Below are 21,201 nucleotides of genomic sequence, written 5' to 3' on the forward strand. Positions count from 1 at the left end.
AGAACTAACTCTACTCAAACCAGGAGAGTTGCTCAAAACTGAAATGAATTCAGATACCAGTTCTACAGAAATATCTCAAGAGGGATGATGCCTAATTTCCAGTAAATTGAAGATGCAGAGGAATTTGGAGGTGTGTCTAGTGTCTTTTGAAGGTTTGTTTTCTACATGAGATTTTTCTTGTTTTAATTGCCTTTAACGAGGCTGGCCAGCCACACAGTGCATTGATTATTGTTCCCAAAGGGACTTACATGGGATATCACAAATGAACATCTGTAAACTGAAGCAGGAGACCTGATCTGAAAATGGATAGTTTGTTCTTTGTCTTGCCTTAAACTCAGTCCAAATGGCAGAGCCATTTTCTTGTTTACTCTCACACAGGCAGACAGATCTGTCAGGCAGCTAAAAATGCTGACATCTTTTTGGAAGATTATCTGAAACTTCACTTCTGCAAACAAATACTGACGAGGTTTTTCCTCATTCTCTGACATAAATATTTGGATCCTTGATATCTCATGCAAATACCTCAGCGCCGTGATATAACAAGTTATAAAAAGGTATTAGAAAGGCTCAGTCTAAGATAGCATTAGGGTATCGTCGTATATGTATTGAAGTAGGAGCTTTTCAGTACCAGCTATGAGTGTTCATACACAAATATATGGACTGGGAATGACCACCATCTGACTGCATGGTGACAGTTCAGGTGCCCAGGCCACACATTACGTGGCCAGCAACGCAGCAGCGGTGGCACAGGAGCTAGGAGGTAATCTGAATTCCTCACTGTGGGAGGAGGAGGGTCAGATGGAGGTAAGGAAGCTGGTATCATTGTGATGCCTTGGGATGAAGTTGTGCGTACACAGAATACGTCTGTGGCTCCATCAGGCTGTTGTGTTGTGATGTGAGGGCTACAAAGACAGTCAGAGCGCTGGAGCACCTCCTGTACGAGGACAGACTGAGAGAGTTGGGGGTGTTCAGCCTGGAGAAGGGAAGACTGCAAGGTGACCTAATAGTGACCTTCCAGTACCTGAAAGGGGCTACAGGAAAGCTGGAGAGGGGCTGTTCACAAAGGCTTATAGTGATAGGACATGGGGCAATAAATTGGAGGGGGCAGATTTAGACTGGACATAAGGAGGAATTTCTTCACCATGAGGGTGGTGAGGCCCTGGCCCAGGTTGCCCAGGGAAGTTGTGGCTGCCTCATCCCTGGAGGTGTTCAAGGCCAGGTTGGATGGGCCTTGGAGCCCCTGATCCAGTGGGAGGTGTCCCTGCCCATGGCAGGGGGTGGAACTGGATGGGCTTTAAGGTCCCTTCCAACCCAAACTATTCTATGACTCTGTGATTTAGGAGGAGAGAGACCCTGCCCTGCTCAGGTGATAAAGGATTTATGCAGTGCCCATTCCAGATGCTTTAGAGGCCAACAGGTTTTTCTTTGCTTTCTCCTTATCTGTGAATTTTTGGACAGGTGCCTCTATCCAAGGCAGCCAGAATATGTTTCATAATCAGTATCTGACACTTAAAATTCCATCCTTCTTTCCTCTTTGAGTGTTGGAAAATATGTATTTGATTTATAAACATAGTTTCTCTTCTGATGGTCACAAAATTGTCAGTGCAAATGACTGCACCTACGTATCACACAGTTAGACACTTAAGGAACTTGGAATATAATGAGTAGTGCCCCTTGAAAGCAATAGTGTCAGAATAAACGAGACTAGATATTAGATAGGGATCTTTTTTTTCTTAACAAGATAAGCAAAATTTAGGAAATATAATTTTTTCAGAAATATGGAATTTTTATTTGTACCAGTGTTACTAAGTTTGCTGTTACTCCTTGCAACAGTGCAAGACTAGGAAAGCCTGATTTTCTTAGCCATCAAATCCCATGTGGAAAATTGGCAGCTTGCTTAAGAATTACCAAAGGCCTTTATTTTTCCCTTCTTCATGGAACAGCTGTTAAGAGTTGAATAGGTAGAAAAGTATTAGCACTGCATACTGCATAATCCTAAAGTATCTGCTCACCTCACCCTTCCACTATAAATCTAACATGCTTCAGCGCTTTGGAAATTGCCTATATTTTTCTGCATTGAATCTGCAGTGTCAGCTATTTCTTGTGCTGCAGAAGTATGTGTGCCCGCTCACACGTAGTTTATATTTTGTATTTTAAACCTGATTTCACAGGAGTTCACTTCTTTGATGTTAAACTTTTCTGCAGGAGAGCTGATGTGAGCTGCCAGGAACGCGTTATTCTACAAACCACTTGAAAATAGTTTTGGCAGGTTTATTGTCACAATCTGTTGAAAACTCATTAGCTTCTTTTGTATGTTTTTTGATGTTTGTGGCCTTATAATCCAAAACACTCAAAATGCAGCCAATTTGGTTGGCTGCTATGTATACAGAAAGCCTTTCATACATCACCAGAATGCAGCGTACTCGGAGTACTCTGTCCAGCTAAGCTTTGCCATGCAGTTTTGGGGTAAGGTACTAATTTATTATAAACCACAGGCATTCATGGCTTGCCTTGGTCAAATCAGTTACCAATTTTGAGAGCTTTGGTGCACCAGCATCACAAATACTGGTTTCAAGTGGGATCTTGTGACTCCTATCATGAAAGCTTCTCTAAGACATGCAGGGCTCACACGTGGATTTTAAATTGTTAGCACAGTTTTGTATGAACTTTATAAATTGATCATTCATTTCTGGTTAGCCTGCAACACTGCCTTCCTCTGCGACGTCCTTTGGGATACCAGCTTTTAAGTATATTCATTCTGCAGGAAGACCTAGCCTGTAAGTGAATTGGCACCTTCAGGATCTGCAGACTGAAGTGCAACCGTTAAAAACCCTTTTGAAAGGGAGACCCTTGGGTGATGATGAGAACAACAATGGCTGCTTTAAACCAGGAATATCATCCTGGTTAGTATGGACAAGAATATTTAGTCTCCCCCTTCTGTTAGGTAAGCACATTCAATATTTCTCCTTTTTTTTTCATATAATGTTTTTTTTTTTAGTGGATTTCTGTCCACCTTCTTATCTCTGGTGTTGCCCAGACTGTAGTAGGGTGCACGTTACTTGCTGTATGCATGAAAATACTGCAGTGCCCCATGGAGAGCAGGGCTGCAGCAGGAGCTCAGCCAAATTATTACAATAACAGAAAATGTGCACAGGGAAGCGTCACAGGAAACCAGGGCTTTTCCAGCCACTGTTCAGAAAGCTTTTTATGGTTCATTTTTTCTTAAAAACTTCAATGAGAAAAGTATTACCCTGAGATTCCAGGAGAGAGACACTTTTTCTGCCATCTTAAAATCTTCACAGACACCAGTAAGATGTTTACTTGCACTTGTTTGGGTGCTATTCCATTTAAATCTCAAGCAGCCTTCAACAGGATTTAGTTTTAATATTTAAAGGCTGTGATTTCTTTCCCAGAGATAGAGTTATTGTTATGTTCATACCATATTCCTTAATTTGAAGATAGGATCAGAAGTGGATGTCTGCTTACAAAAACAAAGTAGCCGCTTCTGTGGGATTGATTTATTACACTTGAACCCGGCGATTAAAAAAAGGAACAAAAGAAGCAGCTCTGCAGTTTCTGTATTTTCAGATATTTCCAGGTTTTATTTTCCCACTCTGGTTTTCACACAACAAACTCAGGCTTTCCCAGACCAGACAGATGTGGAATGTATCTGCTGGATTCCAAGGTCATGGAATTATCCCATATGAGATTCCTGGCACAGAGGTGAAAAACTTTAAGCACCATGAAACAATTGTTGCCATAAAGAATTATATTTTGGCAAGCGTAAATCATAACAGATGTACAGTTTCTAACAAATAAATTTGCAGTTGTATTATACACTGCCACTCTGTGTACCCAGCAGTAGGGAGGATTTATTCATCTGACTTCAGATAACGCAAATATTTTTAGCTGGCGTTTTAAAGTGGTAGCTTGCAAAGGCATGTGAGCTTTGCAGAGTTAAATATCCCAGCAAATGTTAAGTCCCTTTAAATGAAATGTCAGTTGAACGGGGGCTGATTTTATTCCCGACTCGTGCTTTGCCACTGATTTCAGCTTGAACAGTAGTTCAAACTGGTGTAGTAGTGCTCTGAAACTGGAAAAAAATGAGGTTTTTGCTGTTGTCTAGGTTACTGAGGAAGGTAGTGACAATAGTATTTAAAATAGCGGTGATGATCACGTACCACTCTCTGAAGTTCAGCTTTGAACTTGGCTGAGTGGCACAGCACCTCGACGTCCGTAACCTGGGTGCCAAAACTGCGCAGACCTGCAGCCACGAAGTGCCCTGCTGGGTTTTCCAGCTCCCACCCCTGCCCATGTCAGATCGTTTGGATCTACTTGTCATGACCAAGCACTGTATACAGCACATGGATATTGTCACAGGACTCCACCAACTGTGCTCAGGGAGTCTTTTTAATCTCAGCTGCATCCTGAGAGCTTGCTGAACTGCTGCCATATGGCCCTAATACTCCATAAAGTTTGACATGGCTTAAGAAAAATGCATGCGCAGACACAAACGTATGCAGGTGTAGGAGGAGTGAGCAGCAAAAGGTTTATAATAGTGCCACACTGTGCCCGAGGAGAACGGCTTGTAACTGTCCTTTAAATGTGCTCTCCGTACCCTGTCATCTCTCGGGAGGATGGTTTGGTTTAAGTGGTGCAGAAAGCGAAGAAATAAAACAGCATGAGAAGCAAAACATTTCCAATTAATAGTTGGTCGAGTTGCCCAGCAATAGCATGCAGCAGCCTAAAAATAAAAGGCCTAAAAATAAAAGATAATTCACAAGAGAAAATTCGAGGAGAAACTGACCCATTATATCAAATAGTTTCACATTAGATTTTTTGGTTTAGCTTTAAAAATGAGTATATTTGATTTAGTGCTAAGTAACTGGGGGTTGTTGCACCCTTGTCTGCAACTCCTTTATGAAAAGCACTTCAAAAAAATCGGGGATTTGTGCATTTTGTTATTTTCCTGCTGGTTAGGGAGGAGGCAGAGTCAGGGCCCCTGATTTTCAGTCTTACCTGTGTTAGTCCAGTCTGTGGGCAGAACGTTACCCTCCCTGATTCCCTGTCAGTGGGAATCATCCTAATGATGCTTCATGAGTCTGAGCAAAAGCTTCATGGGAAAATGCGTAAAATACCTGTTAGTACTGAAACCAGGCAATGGGAATAGCAGAACTGGCAACTAAGAGGAAAAAATGCATCGATAGTGCAGAAAACCTTCCAAAAGTAATGCATAGAGCTGCCTGATTGATAAAAATAAATGTAATTAATTGGTAATGATTATTTGTGCAGCACTATTCTTGGCTGATTACATTGAAAGCAGTCGTGTAGTCCTCGGGGGGGGCTGCTATCTTTCATGCTGCTGTTGACATTTCAAGTCAGGGCCAGAAACTAGTTCCATTCTGGGCAGGATCCGTTGTGAGTTCTTGCTGAGAGTGTGCTTGAGATACTGTCCTGTAGGTGAAATCAGTGTTTCCAGACTCACTGACACTCTTGGCACGCTATGGAGTGTCTCTGCACAAATGCAGTTCAAAGCCTTGTTAGGTGGAACAGTGTTTGTAAACTCTTCCTGCCATGGTAACGTGCACCAACAGAGGAAGGTCCTCGGTCTGACTCGGAAGGGGTTTTTCATTCTTCACAGAATTGGGCCTTTTTACAGGAGAAGTCGACTCGACTTTTAAATTGCACAAAAAGCATCTGAAGATTTATGGTTTAAAAGCTCCTTGAGAAGGAAAAGAAAAAAAAGAAAGATAATAGCCCAATTGTTTCCTGCTCTAAATTGTTGCTTTTTCACTTTCTAACCTAAGAGAGACCCCTTTGGCACCTACCCCTGCGACAGGCAGGAGAACTACAAAGTAAACTTTTCCCGTATGGTTAATGAAGTCACTGCCTTAGGCACACTCTGCTATCACACCTGATAATCTCCTTAAAAACACAGTGTGATTAATTATTAATTAGGAAGATGAATGTTGTCTAGAAAAGGAGTTTCAAAGGCTACAATCTGAACTTCTTAGTGTTACCGAGATTTTGTTGATACTGAAAATGTTTGTCAAAGGCAGTCTACAGCAACTCCTGATATACCTAATAAACAAAATACACCGAATAAATAGAGCCGGCAGTTACTGAAGGCTCTGTGCTTAGCTTATTTTTAACTGCAGAGACATTGTTTCCCGTAGAGCTCGTACCGGAAAGGTAGATTCGATTTTCTTGATATCACCTGGTTGTGCTGAAGCAATTGCGTTTCCATTGGCCCAGCTTCAAAGTTCATCGGTGTTCACGATGGCACTTTTAATGGCCAGCTAACGTCAAAGATCGAAAGTTAGGTGTGTGATTGGGTCCCATCCTGGCTAGGGATGGAGGTGACATATTTTTCTGAGTCAAAGGAACTAAAACAATAGCTTAGTCCAGCTCTTGTTAAACTCAGTTCAACTTCGACTTCAGCGGGCAGTGGAACAGGCTGCGTGTACATGCAATATCCACATACATGGAGCGTATCCTTATCTATCCTCTGCCAGAGAGGGACAGTGTTTCATAGGAAGCAACAGGCAGCTCCCCTTCTTCCTCCCACCAGACATGGAGGACCTGTCAGTGACTGCAGCCTTTGGCCCTTCCTTCCAACTCTTTCTACTAACTACCCCACTAATAACCACCACAATGCAGTCACCTATGGTAAATTGTGCAAAATCCAAAAGCTCAGAAGTCATGTACGGTGGAGCTTTTTCTTACCAATTTGGTGAAACTTCAGATTATCCAATATTTCTAGTCTATTTTAGAACTTCACAGATTTTGTTCCTCATTTGTGGCAGAAACCAGGACAACTGTATGTAAATTCTGTGAGTTGCTATGAACCCAGAGAATGGAGAATAATGTATAATAGTTTAAAAATGTACAGTTAAAAAAATACTGTCAAAGCCAGTCATGACTCAATCTTGAGTCCACAATCAGAATTAAGTCCTGTTGCATCATCCTTCTCCAACACCATGAAGATCATCTAGCTTTTTTATTATTAAAGTGAAGCTTTTATTTAAAAGACATCTGAGGGGTAGGAAAACAGAGTAAAAGCAATGTATGCAGCCAATATTTTGTTATAGAAAAAAATTCTCAATTAGCATATCCATGTAGTATGACCAAGTAATTTTGAAAGTCTTAATAGCTGTGGTATATAGTATAGGTAACATTTTAACCAGCTTATTTTATCTTAACTACTTATCTGTCATCATGAACATCTCATAAACTTCGTGGGGTTTATCCTCACTACACTTGTGGGATGAGGTGGTGAAGCATCCTCTGCGTTGCATGTTGTGGTGTGAAGCACAGGCATAAAAATTAAGGTAGTTCTTCATTCCTGCTGATAACAATCAATGGGAATTAGGTACCTTGAAAGTCTGGATCTTCATCATTTCACCCACAGAAGGTCTAAGGCAGAGAACTCTTAGTGTCAGAAGTATTAGTGCTATGGACACAATCCCAGGCTAATATGTCAACTGGCCATCCTTTTGCCTTTATCTTAAATTTTACCACCCAAAAATGATGGTTGTTATTGCCTAACTGCAGGTTATGTGGAAAGTCACTTGCACTTCGTATTGCTGACTGAAATTTGTTTTTTTCTTCCCTTGTTTTTGTATAAAAGTCTTTATACAAGGTTGGCAAATAAGAAAACCCCAAGATTACTCACTAACTAAAGGAGTATTTGCAGTGTCTTTGGCTACATAGTTCAAAGGATCTATCTTCTCTTGGAAAGCAGCCCTAGAACTGCTGATTCTTAGCTGTACCATAAAAACCGTCCCAGAAATGATGCTATTAGCAGTCCCAAAGGGTAAAACGGCAGCTGAGGGCTGATATGCTAGTAGTCTTCGGGACATTGCAGCTGAGAACATTGCTTATGCCAGCATCATGAAGTACATGCAGGACTTGTTGTGTTACTCTGTGTCACTGGGATGCTGGCAAGCTTAGGTCTTCAAGTAAAACCACTGGGAGGTTGCAGTGTAGCCGTACTATTCTCAAAGGCTTCAAAGCAGTTTTCATAACCTCTCTTTTGCACATGCCATACCCAGTGCAAAAAATGTGTATGAATGTTTCCTCAGTTCACTTCTGACATGACAACTTGTGTAGGAGTCTTCAGTCTCATTCAGCTGTAATGTAAAACATCTGATTTGTAAACCCATAAAATTGAAGTTTCTGCTGGAAATACAGACACACCCTGGCCTCTTACCACTATAGGATACATGGAAAACTGGGAGATCGTTTGGTGCGTAGAGAAGTAAAACCCGAAGTTGGTAATTGGCAGTTTCGTTCTTAATATATACATGCCCCATGTGAATTTGCATAACAATCAGAGCGCTAGTTTTTCTCTGTTCAAAACAGCCTGTGGCTTTTTATTTAGCTAATGCATACTTTAAGGTATGGATGATGCTTTGACTCCTCTCCTTTAGTCTTGTCCGGTGGTATCCTCCTACCATGGAAATCAGCAAAATCAGCAGAGGTTCCCAGGTAACAAAATACTGTGTGAGTAAAGAGAGCAGCACAGTCTCTGTTTACCCCTCGAGGTTTTCAGGAGGTTCTCAGGATCCGTATAAGCTCTTTTGGCAATGAAGACCGAGCTCACAAGCCCTGATTCAAAGCCCTTAGTCAACGTGACCAAGAACTTTATAGCCCGAGGCATATTAAATCTAGACTGAAATTGAAGGCATCTGCTGTCTCAGGAGCTCTGTCCTGAGGAGTGCTTCTCTGTCTTTAGCAAAAATACTGCAATATAAACAAGACCTCAAATATAGTGGTACCCAACCTGATTGAAGAGGAATGGAGAATTTACTAATCCCTGCTGGATTTCATCCCTTTCTTTGGATCGTGTTAAAGCTGTCCCTTACTGGGATGGCTTTTTTCTCTCCTCTGCAGAGATACCATTCAGATGACTGCAGATTTGCTGAAGGAATATGCCCCTGAGGGCTCATTCAGTAGCTGGATAGTGTGGATTTTGTGGAGCATGCAAGGCTTTCTGCAGCGTGGTTCAGGAAGAGGCAGCTTTGAGCACAAGGTCTTTTCTCCTGAGTTTCAGAATTCGTTCCTTTTTGAATACACGGGATTCACCAACTGAAAGGACTTCAAGAGAGCTTCCCATGGAGGATTTTCCTGATCTTCATGATGAACTCCCATTTCTCCTTCCTCCCGTTTGCTCCAAGTTTTATTTCTCGCTCAGAAGCTGTTGCCCTAGCTGGCCGCAGCTGCTTGCTCAGCTCCGGTCACCGCATTAGTTATGAGACTTCAGTGATGATGAGTGTCTCAGCCTTTTGCTTGGTCTGGTTACTTCAGCATCTACAGAATGTTTTCACAAAGAAGCAGATGGTGGTAGGAGTAATTGGGCCGTAAAACAACATTAACAGCTAAAAACGATTTTCACCAGAAAGGATTTTGCGGGCAGGGTGAGGGAGGTTCAGCAGTGTTTTCTTGTTTTCTCTCCCGTACATTCAACCCTGGCCCTGCTGTAGGTGGTAGCGCTCTGCACTGTCTGCTTCCAGGAGATGAGCCCTGACAGGTCAGTCACAAATATGAACAGTTGATGAATAACCCATTATAGAGTCACTTTTATGTTGACTCAGTGGACGTTTCCTGGCTTCAGAGAGAGTTGAGATAATGGCTAGCTTTGTAGAAAGAAAGAATCTCTAAAATGCAACATTTTTTTTCCTTTGTGACTTTTATTGCTTTGTACGCTGACATGTCTGAGGGAGGAAAACAGCGCCTCGTTGCCAATAATCCACATCGCTTGGCACAGGCAGTCTTTAAAATCTGGCACTGAGATGAATATTAATTCAGTTGTTTTCCCACAGAAGCTACTGATTAGTCAAGGCCAAGTATCACTGAGATGATTCATTAAAACCCAGCATCTGAGCCCACCTTTACTGAGCAAATCTGCTTTTCGTCACCTCTGTGACAGGTGGACTGAATATGTCATAAAAGGGGCAACTAAAATCCTAGAACAGAGCAAAGCTAAAAATGCAGAGGGACCCCAAAGGCTGGGCTGTGGTGCAACTGCCTCCCAGCTTGCTGGGCGTGGAGCCAGGACAGCCAGACAAGGAGGATCACACCCCGGGCAAGGGGCTCCTCCCGTGGCTCAGAGCTGGTATCCGAACCCCTGTGTCACCATCCTCTCGCTCCCAGCCTTCCCAGTCCCAGTTGGCAATGGGTGGTGTGGAAGAGAAGCATGGAATTACCGTGGCACCGAAGCTGGGGAGCACAGAGGCTGCTGTGGTGTCCCTCTGATGATGGGGGATGAAGATGGCTGTCAATGAAGTAGAGTCCCCCAAAGCCTCCGTTGGACCACTTGCATGATCTAGCCTGATGTTAGCTCTGCTGCTGTGACTCAAGAGCAATGTTTTGAAGTCAAAAGACTATAAAACTTAATGTTTTGATTCTGGAAAGCCTTTCAGTGGAAAAGGCTTGACAGAAAAAAAAAATTGGATTTTTTTATTCTTTGCACAAAACCTACTTTATTTTGCCTCAGTATTGGCTTTTCACTATGCCTGTTGGTCTCTCTCTGCCTGAATCTTGTCCTCTTCCACGTAATAATAGCGTTTCTTTTGCTTCGAGAAGAATACATAAGTGCAGCACAGGTTTAATGCAGACTGCATCAAAGAAACACTGAAGGGGAAGATTGTCAGAGATGCAGCAATAGGAGGATGAACAAAACGATTGAAAAGGTCTTCCCATGTCAAACATCTATGGTTTTAAATACTGAACGATCAAGGCAAAGGCGTTTCCTGGTGATTAATGATGGGCTGGGTGTAGTCATGTCTGGGCCTTAACCCTGGCCTCTCGTATATCCTTAGGAAATGCCCTGTGGCTCCGTTGTTTCTGCTGTTTTAAGCTACACTTGGTTTACGTTTGATCGATTGTCTTTTTTAAAAGTACCTTTATGTTTGTGCCTATTTTGGTGACTGCTCTAGACAGTTCTGTTCCTCTCTCTAGGGTCTGGATTTTATTCCTAAACTGATATAGATGTGCCTAAGTAGCAGAAGGGGTGGAAGTTTAAACATATATATAGTAGTCTCATGCAGGTGTGATGTAGGTGGTACGTAGGGTGAACTGCAGGTGTGATGTAGGTGGTACGTAGGGTGAACTGCAGGTTGATACCAAGCGTGGCTGTAGAGCTAATGTCTAGCCAGCAGGGTAGTGATGTTTGTTTTCCATTTTTTGCTACATTGCAGTGTGCATTAGAGTTGTTGAGAATTACAGCCAATAAGAATACGATGCATTAAGGACAACATACTGATAATCATACATTGACACTGCAGTTGTTGCAGTGTAACAGCACCTTTTGCAGCACTGCTGTCTCTCAAAGAGGTTATATAGGTATCATGGTACGCGCATCCTTACTCAAATGTGGCCTTTTGAGCTCATTTGACCTTTCATTATTAAGCCTAATGGTACTCCAGGTTGTTGGCTTTCTGAAAATCCACTGAAATCAGCAGCGCACAACGTTTCCAGAGTCACGACCAAATTTGAAAAGCTCAAAATGTTAAATGTTGTATGCTTGTTTTTAAAAGCTCTCAGTAACTCATGAGCTTGGGCATTGTCTCACACTGAGATCTGTAGTGAACCCTAATGGATGCAGACAACAACTCCCTTGCCAGAGATAAGCAAACAATCAACCCCCAGTTTTTCAGTCGGTGCAGACGTGGGCTGTGTCCTTGTAGCCTCTACTCACTGTCATTACAACAGGCGCATCATAGATAATAGTCATAAAAGTGAAGTTTGCCAAACTGGACAAACTTGAGGTTTCATGTCAGACAACCAAACTGATTTAAATGGCCTTTATTTTAAAGTGGAAGGTGAAACATTAGCTGAGAGCTCTTAGTAGATTCACCAGACCATCACCATTTCCCCGAGTTTTGTAGCATCGGGAGCTGTAGCTTTTGACTGCCCTTAATGTAAGTTAATGAATTGGAGATGCTCTATAAATGATTTAATCATATGCATGAACAGGCAAATATGATTAAATGAGGTGCAACTTATTATTGTTGCAAATAAATCAGGCTGCCCAAGGCCCATCCAACCTGGCCTTGAACACCTCCAGGGATGGGGCAGCCACAGCTTCCCTTGGCAACCTGTGCCAGGGGAAGCTGTGGCTGCCCCATCCGTGGAGGTGTTCAAAGTCAGGTTGGATGGGCCTTGAGCAGCCTGAGCCAGTGAGATGTCCCTGCCCATGGCAGAGGGGTTGGAACGGGATGATCTTTAAGGTCCCTTCCAACCCAAACTATTCTATGATTCTATGATTCTATGATTCTGGTTGTAGCTATTATAGTGTAATATTGCCCAAAGCGTGTTTGTAGATGGGTAAATTGTTTTTATTATAGTATATATCTGGAGAAATAGGCAACTTGAAGAAAGGCATGTGTGCCCAAAAGCTCTTTTCCTTTTTCTAGCTATACTTGTTGGTCTAATAAAAGATATTACTTCCACAAACCTCATCTTGCCTGAAATTAAATAAAATGCTCCCGGAATCATACTGTGTGAAAGATCTTTTAATTCATTTCAGATCTGCTATAGCTTCCAATAAAACCAATAGGAGTCTTTACATCCAGTCCTGTCTGTTTCGCCACGTGAACAGGAACATTTTATACCACTTCACAGCTTCTTCCTTCATCTTTTGTAGTAACTTTGCACAGATTTAATAACAACATATAATAAGAGTTTGTGTAACTGTGGAGTGAGGGGAAACTTACCTTTTGAATGTGTGAATTACAGAGTGATTACAGATTAACAAAGTGAGAAAGAGCAAAGGTGTGTTCATAGTAGCAATTGAATGAGTTCATAGCAGTAGCAGATGGATCAGCCTGACCTTCTTTGTATCTAATTCTATAGACTGCACTGCTTTTTTTCTAGTGGATGAGGAAAACAAATAGGCTAGAAAAACTTTCTAAGCTCAAAACTAGGATAAAAATATAACGTTTTGAGGGCACATCGGAAAAAAAAAAATCTTCCATGCTCTTCTTTAGAAAGCAGTAAGCAAAAAAAGTATGAAATAAAAAAATGAATTCAGTGTTGCATACACTCGAGGTAGAATAAATATTCTTCAATACTGTTAAATACGTCCTTTGTTACAGATGGAGCCTCACAATACTTTTTACTGATTGCTATATCTTTAAAATAGGAGGTTAGACCAGCAAGACCAAAACATCATCAAGATTGACTTTTAAAGCAAAGAGTTTTTTAAAACACTGCTGAATTTCCCTTCCCACCCACTGCCCCTACTGAGCTGGAATAGAGGAAAAAATACAGGATTTCAGTTTTTAGCACCATACACACTTGCCTTTTGTAGCCAGGCTGCTTAGGCAAACCGCTGGCTATAAGATTCATACTTAAATATAAAAACAGTGCTCCTGAAGCCAGTAGTGCCTATAAGCACATGCAGGATAAAGTCCTGGGAATTCAGTGTTGATCCAGATGGGTCACTGTCTTCGCGCTCTAGGATGTCTGACTCATCCCTGTGATCTGACAGTTTACAAGAGAAATATCTATCAAAATCACATTACATTGGAGAGGATGGGCGCTCTTGGATTATAAGCCTTAATTTATTTTTTATTTCTTTAATTATGGTGCTAAGCCATAAATTTTTACAAAACAAACTGCTGATGCATTTGGAAGAGTCAAATAAATACTCTCAGCCCCACGACAGAGCAGTAACAGAGGGACTGAGGAGGTGCGTGGGGTGAGGACGGCAGAGAGGTGGTGATGGCACACTGCTTTTGGAACTGCTACTCTTGTTGTTTTTGCAATGAGATGCCTCTGTTTACTTGGAGGAGAGGAGAGAAGGTTAATGATGTCGGTTCCTGGGAATACAGGCACTCCCCAGTGACTGAAAGAATATTCCTGGATCCACCAAAGATCATAATTTCACTCCCAAGTGTCTGCTAGCAGGAAGACATGCCTGTCTGCCTTCAGTTTAACATTATCACAAAGTGCTAATTTATTAAATGCTGTCAAACGTCTTGACAGTCTCTGAGCCTCTGCTCCGTAGGTTTCGCTTGGTGGTGTAGGAGGCTGAAACGGCTATCAGTGTACGAGGCAGCATTTTAAATTGAGCAGCATTAAACAGCCTGATCCTGCAAATCTAGGATTGTGCAGTTGATTTCAGAGACTGGTCTTGCCAAGTTTTGTGTGCCATTTAAGGGGAAATCTTTCCCACCAGGACCAAATGCTTTAGGGAGTAAGAGTGATAAGCCCCTCGAATCCTTGCTAGATAATGCCCGTACCTTCTGGGACAGGGCTCAGGAGATTTATTCAGTCGTATCATTTACGGGAGGTAGGGTTTGCTAAAGCACGAGAAAGACAAAGCTCAAAAACTGCGCCAGAAAGATTTGACAAGTAAAATAAAATTAAATACAGCCATAAAACCTGTGATGGGAGCAAGGGTAGGGGTCAGCACTGAATTAATTTAGTAAGACAACTTCGTTAAGTGTGCGAGTAATAAAGGATTGTTTCTGTAGTATTTTGTTCTGTGTTATTTTATTTTATTCTGTATTATTTTATTTTATTCTGTATTATTTTATTTCTGTATTATTCTTGCCATGGTTACACAGGGCACCTACAATTGGATTCTTCCTCTAATACATACGGTCAGAATAGAGTTGATTCCAGAGATAAGACATGCAAAGTGAAGGTGATACAGATAGATAATTATAAATACATCTTCTTTGTTTCATGGTATGGACAGTCTTCCCGTGAAGGTCACTCTGACAATGCTCCAGGATGCACTTGTGGAGCTGGTGACTGGTGCAACGAGAGGCCAAGCTGCGTAATCAGTTCTTACATCTGGGTGCGCGTTGTCAGGGTTTCAGGAAACTTCTTTTGCTCCGCGATAGACCCTTTCTCAACGGGAAAAGCCTATGCGACTGTTAAAACAAGAGTGGAAAAATATGTATCTGGAATATGCATTGCTTTATCCTGCCAAGCCAAGTGTTTATTGTGGAGGCCAGACACATCTGTCCTCCTCCAACAGATATCATGGTGTTTCTTGGATTAAAAAGGCCGACTGTAGTGGAACAGTGGAAGAAATTGCTTCAGAGCACTGACTTATTTGAGTCCTATATCATAGAGACCCTGTCAAAAAATATTAGCCACAATAAAACTGATGCTTGGGGAGATGAAAGCGATGTGGCTGATACCGTGATAACCTTTACAGTCACACGCCCCAGGTGGGCAGTGGGGAACTGAGTCCTTTCTTCCTTTGACCTGGGCAGTCAATACGATTACTTTGGGGAGTTTTTTTGGTTTGTTTTGTTTTATGTAATAAAACATCTGTAATAAAACAGTTTTGGGAAAGAGACGGGAGAGATGGATTGCAGACAACTATTTGGGTCAAGGGGTTAGGTTTTTGCCAGGCTCCAGATGAGGACGGAGAGGAGGACAGGGGCTGGAAGGGATTCTGAAGCTGAATCCATCTATGCTGCACAGGCAATAAGAACAGCATCAATTTAGTGAGCTGCACCTGATCTGAAGTTTGGCAAGAGAGAGGTCGATATACAGATTATTCCCCATATGGAGTATTTCCGAGAACGCTGCTTGTGAATGCGTGTTTGTTCTGAAAACTTGCAGTAAGTGTGAATAACAAAACTCATTACACTGTCTTTGCATTTTCATGCCCTTGCAGATTTACTGGAAAATCTTGGAAAACGGCAGCTTTGGCGGAACAATTTAGTTATATCAAGGATAAGGAATTTTTGCTGGAAACTTGACAGGCACCAAATCATTTTCTTACATCCAATTCTTTCAGTTACTTCTATGGACAGCCTTACACTGGCTGTGGACAGTTTTATGTGCATGGCATATTTTAATGGTAGATAAAGACCCAAGCAAACCCCATAAAAGACCAAAATCCAAACTTCCCCTATATATTTAGCTTATTTTTGAAAATCTTGCAGATTGTGTAAAGCTCTGTATCTTCTGCCGTCAGCTGCCTGGCATATTAAGAGCTCAAGCATTGAAGCTGAGAAGAGTTTTGATTGTTTTCAAATGGTCTTGAATTTGGAGCCCCAGTGTTTCTTCCTTATTTTTGTAATACTGGTGTGGTGTGATGGGGCGGAACAGTAAATTATTGTGACCAATGTAACATTGACAGTCTGATATCTAGGGATTTATACTAAAGAAGGGTTACAGCAAATGGGCAACATGAGAAATTATAACTTCTAATGTGTCAAATCAACATCCACGTCTGTATAAAAAACATCAGATGCTTAGCGTGTGTTAAACAACCCTTGCACATTATTCAGTTTTTGTTTCAGGTTCCTGGCATAAGCAGAAATAAGTTTTACATCTATTTTTACAGAGCACATAAAGGCTACGTTAGAAGTTAACTGAGAAAGCGGCCCAGAGATTTGTAAAGTTATTAAAAATAACCCTATTATGAAATAGGACATGATGCAATACAGTGTTATTACAGCAGCTTATTAGGGGTCGTTCAGAAGAAAGCAAATTATGATCGTTTGCTGTATAATAATGGATGTTCTACCACTCTTACTTATTCCTGGGCTCCTCAGGTCCCAGAAGAATGAAAGCCAGACCTGAAGCAACCTTACATTGCTGTTCAGATTTGCAATTCAGTGACAATGTTTGGGATACTATAACGTGTATTTAAACACAGTGCAAAGATGAAGGGCCGGTTCTGCAGGGTGCTGAGCGGCTCTAGCTGGGTAGAAGCCAGTATCACGGTGCTCAGTGTCTCCTCAAGCCCCACACTGTATCCTGAGGAACACAAGTTTCTTGTGGTGCAAGGAAGCGGCAGGATGTTTGCAGCCAGTGAGTTTGCACGGCAGAGAGGTTGATGCTCCGAGCCGGGGCGGTCGAGCAGCGAGTTATGGGCACCAACAGCGCCGGCGAGCAAAACAGTGCAAGGCTTGGGTGTTGAACTGCAGAGTGAGGGCTGTGGTATTTTCCAGTAGCTGGCATCAATCTTCCAAGCGCAGTCCACATTACTGTGTCTCTTCCTCTTCCCTGTCCTGGTTGGGGCAGGATCAACCCGCCTGTATTACTTTCCAAGCTAAAAAACTTAAAAAAACATTGAAACGGCGATGCTCTCCAACTGCACTGTCAAAAAGTGGATCTCCAGTCTATTTAAAAATCTTGGCTTTTAAACCTATTTTTAATTTCAGTTAAATTAAAAATATGTTAACATTTTTCCTTTCTCTGTGCTTTTCATTTGGATTCAGAAGATGATTTCGTGTTACTGTATTTTTTTTTCCCAGAAATGCAGCTACCTTCTTTATTCCTTTGCAAAAGCTTTATGCCACAATAATTTAAGATTTCCTCCAGGTTAGAATATTTCTGCATGTAAAACCTCTTTGAAGGTTTGAATAGACTGTAACTGACTTTTGACATGTATTAGTACGTGTCAAGTACAGCAGTAATTAAAGATAGTGGAGACAAGACACATTCCATCTCCTCAGGGACTGACTCACAGGTGTCCAGATCACTACAGGCCACAAGCGGGCAAAGCCACGAAAAACAAAATCCCCCTTTGTTGCAACAAGTATTAAAAACTCCTTTTGCCAACTATTTCGGCAGTAGTTCCAGGGAACGATCAGGTGAGGAATAAGCTCTAGTTGATGTATGAGAAAAACACGTCCCAAGACTGTGACTGGGAAATTTGACTTTTTATTCATTGTGCTGTAAACCTTCTCTGCATCTCTTGCAAGGTTCTGCATTCACCCAGAACATATTTATGAATTCTATCGAAGCATACATTTGCACAGCGTGATCTGCATTAGTTCATTAGGATTTACTGAATTCTGCCCCGTTCCTCCTCTTTTCCCTGTGAGCTGAGTCTCACAATTGGTGAGAGAGAAATTGTCTGCTATACTGATGGATGTTTCTAGTTCTTTAATTCCTTTCGTTCACATATAATGTCATCTCTCCCCCAGCACGATGAAGGGAGTGTGACATGCAAAAGGAAACACTCAGGACCTGATACTTTTCAAAGCAGGTTTAAGCAAAGCTAACTGAATTCCTGTGCTTCTCTTCCCAGGGAACGGCTTCTGTCCTGCAGCGCAGGTCTGACAATGAGGAGTACGTCGAAGTTGGAAGACTTGGTCCATCAGATTATTTTGGTAAGAAAATTCAGCTGAAGGAGGGTTCAGCAAGCCAGGCACATGGACTTGTATCAAGTAGTTATTGTCTTAATTAGCGTTCTACTCTCCTGCAAGTGAGGGGTTATGTGTAGGTCAGCTGCTGCTTTCAGTGACACTGAGAGATTTCAGTGAAGCCGAAACCATTCCTTGGTTTACACCAGTGTAGCTGACAAGAGACAGATCCAGAATCAGCAAAACAGTCTGAAAGCATTTGTTTTCAAAGGCATTTTACACGCATGCATTATGCATGTGTAATGCATTTGTACTGTCAACAGAATTATGTAAAGTGTCTATCAAGATATACATAAAGGGAGATGTTCTACAACCAAATCAGCTGGATAGTGGCTGGAATATGCACCCTCTGAAAAAGAGGTGCAGGGTATGTGACAGTGTATTTATCCCTGTTTCCAGGTGAAATAGCGTTACTGCTCAATCGGCCCCGAGCTGCCACGGTGGTGGCACGTGGACCCTTGAAGTGCATAAAGTTGGATCGGCCCCGCTTCGAACGAGTGCTCGGTCCTTGCTCCGAAATCCTCAAGAGAAACATTCAGAGATACAACAGTTTCATTTCGCTCACCGTCTAAATGATTCCTTCTGGAAAGCTGCCTTTGTGTGACCTTGTGCACTTAAATTTGCTCTGTGCAGCTCCCTAGCTTTATGAAGAAGAGAATGAAAGGTGTGCATTTTATGTGTGTTTTTTTTCTGTTTATGTCACGTACTGGATGTCAGTTCAAATCTCATGCATCGTGTAAGTAGGAAGACAACAGTTTGGATAAGACTAGCTTGGGGGAAGATTAGGCCCTTGGCTTGCAGGCAAGATTTTTACCTATTGTTGGGTCATATAGCTTAAAACTGTGTTTTTAACTATTTAAAATGACGTATGAATTTCTATTTCCTTCATTATCTTTAAAGTTGGTCTTATTTACTTCTTGCCAAGCTACTTTGATCAAGTGATGTCCCTCTGCCTGTCACTTTTGAAAGACTTTTCACTGGTTGCGGACTGGAGATTTCTGAAATCCCATGGGGTGAGTGGCAGTCGTGCAATTGGAGGAAGGTTTTGATCATTCCAGCAAGCCAGGGAAAAGTAGAGCTTTTCAGTCATTTTGTTTGTGGCTTAGATATAGGGGCCATATTCTTCCGTGTCACAAGCCCTTTCGGGTCTGCTTTGTAGGATACGCTAAGCCAAACAGCCTGCTCCAGTCCTCTGGGTGAAGAGGTCAAGGGACAATGTTTTGTAAGATTCACATGGAGCCTTTAGGACCTGAGTTATTTGTCCTCAGCTTTCTTTAATTGCGGGTGGGTTAGATCCCTTAAAACTCCAATGGGAACTTCTCTGCTGCATTAAGCTTTGAGAGATGTTTATCTGCAGTAGAGTGTTCTCGGCGACGTCTCTGAATATTATATGAGATGCTGAAAAGACGGTGCCGGCTGCACATCAGTGGTAACAAAAGCAGTTTGTTTTTGAGAAGGTCCACTTAATTAAATTCAAATGCCTTTCTTTTAGCATATGACTAAATTTTGGGATTTTTAGGGTTTTCTGAAAACCAAATACATGCTGCAAAATGCTGCCTCTTCTCTGAAAGCCGTGTTGCTTAACGAAGAAGCACCAGGATCTTGCAAGAAGCTCCTAGAGCCCAGATTCCTTCGGGTGTGTGCAGATTCGATGGCTGCTGTTGCTGCCCTGCCTAGACACGGGTCTCCTCTTGAATGCAGCTTTCTGCAGATTCAGACCTTACTCTGCTGTGCAGCCCTTAAGGATGGGATCCTTTAGATTCTTCTTTGGGAAGCTTTTCCTTTGAAGGATAAGGAAGGAAAACTTGTCTTTGCTAACAGCAGCAAAGGTCTGCATCCCAGCTACCCTAAATAGCACTGCCCACTTTTCAGTTGTGGGAAAACTCCATTTCTTCTTCATGATAACATTCTTCTGAGGAAAGAGGAACTTTATGTACCTTTTACATGCCAAAGGTTATGCAATGAAATAAGGCAGCAATCTCCCTTTTGAAACTAGAGGCGTTAGTGTAGAACGTGGCTAAAATTATTCCTACTGACATGCAATGTGCTTTCGTCTTTGGAATTAACAAAAACTAAATGGGGACTTTCCTATCGACTCCCACCAAGAGGGCCCAATATCCCAGTAGCTGCCCACAGTAGTTTTTATAGAGCCGACTGCTTCTGGACCTCAGACTCCTCTCATCACTTCAAGGTGCTTAATTTATTTCAGCAGGTTTTCAGTGGTCCTGTCAGTGTGTATTTGTTGCTACTATTTATTATGATTACATTATGCTTCTTGCACGTGTTATGATGACCATTCACGTTTTTCAACCTTGCCATTTTTATCCTATACATTTCTATAGGCAGACCCCGTTATAAATATAGATAAATGGATATGAATTTGCAGAACTTTTGATTTGCTTCACTGTTTTTGTATTCTCTTGTGTGATTTTTAAAAGAAATCTTTTTAAAGGTTACCAGTCACTCACGTGTGTTCTTTACCTATTGCATTTCTGTTCTATTGGTAACAAATTGTGAGTGTTTCGCCTAAGACGCAAGACACATTTCTTGTTAAACACCAAGTATTAGCCTCACTGTTTAGAACTTACTCAAGCACACACACAGAGATTCTTTACTTTAAACCTTTACAGCTCATGGAAAGTGCATCTGAATTATGATTCTGTTATAAGCAATCTCAAGAGAAGTGTAACCATTTAACACCAGGATTCCTATGCTTTAAGTGGAACAAAATTATATTCTATGACATTTTAAGGATAATTGTAATATTTGCAGTGGATGATGGGACAGGATGACGGTATGAATAAAATTCTTCTACATTATATGCGGCCATTGTGGGTTTATTAATAATGGAACTCTGTATGAATAGAAGTCATGTTCTAGTTCAAATCTGCATATCATAAAAAGCATGAACACTACTGAAAATAATCAGATGCGAAGGGACAAAAAATAGAGCAAGAGTCCCAGTGCTATATATAGTAATGGAAACCAAGCTGGTTTTCTGGAAGATTAGCGTGAAGAAAAAAATTATTCCATTTAAATGTGACCACATATGTCTTTGTAAAGAAGTAGG

General features: G+C 41.6%; 1 protein-coding gene across 2 annotated transcripts in view; it reads left to right on the plus strand.

Moving 5' to 3' along the window:
- The window catches only part of PRKAR1B (protein kinase cAMP-dependent type I regulatory subunit beta), a 96,730-nt gene extending 75,780 nt beyond the window's left edge, over positions 1–20,950 (plus strand). For both annotated transcript variants that reach the window (XM_054080713.1, XM_054080712.1), the window contains exons 10-11: positions 18,017–18,098; positions 18,531–20,950. In XM_054080713.1, coding sequence (XP_053936688.1) covers positions 18,017–18,098; positions 18,531–18,703 — 255 coding nt within the window. In that variant the 3' untranslated portion in view covers positions 18,704–20,950. The remainder of the gene's footprint in view (positions 1–18,016; positions 18,099–18,530) is intronic.
- The last annotated feature ends 251 nt before the right edge of the window (positions 20,951–21,201 follow it).

The sequence above is a fragment of the Cuculus canorus genome, chromosome 15, assembly GCF_017976375.1.
Source record: "Cuculus canorus isolate bCucCan1 chromosome 15, bCucCan1.pri, whole genome shotgun sequence".
Lineage (NCBI taxonomy): Eukaryota > Metazoa > Chordata > Aves > Cuculiformes > Cuculidae > Cuculus > Cuculus canorus.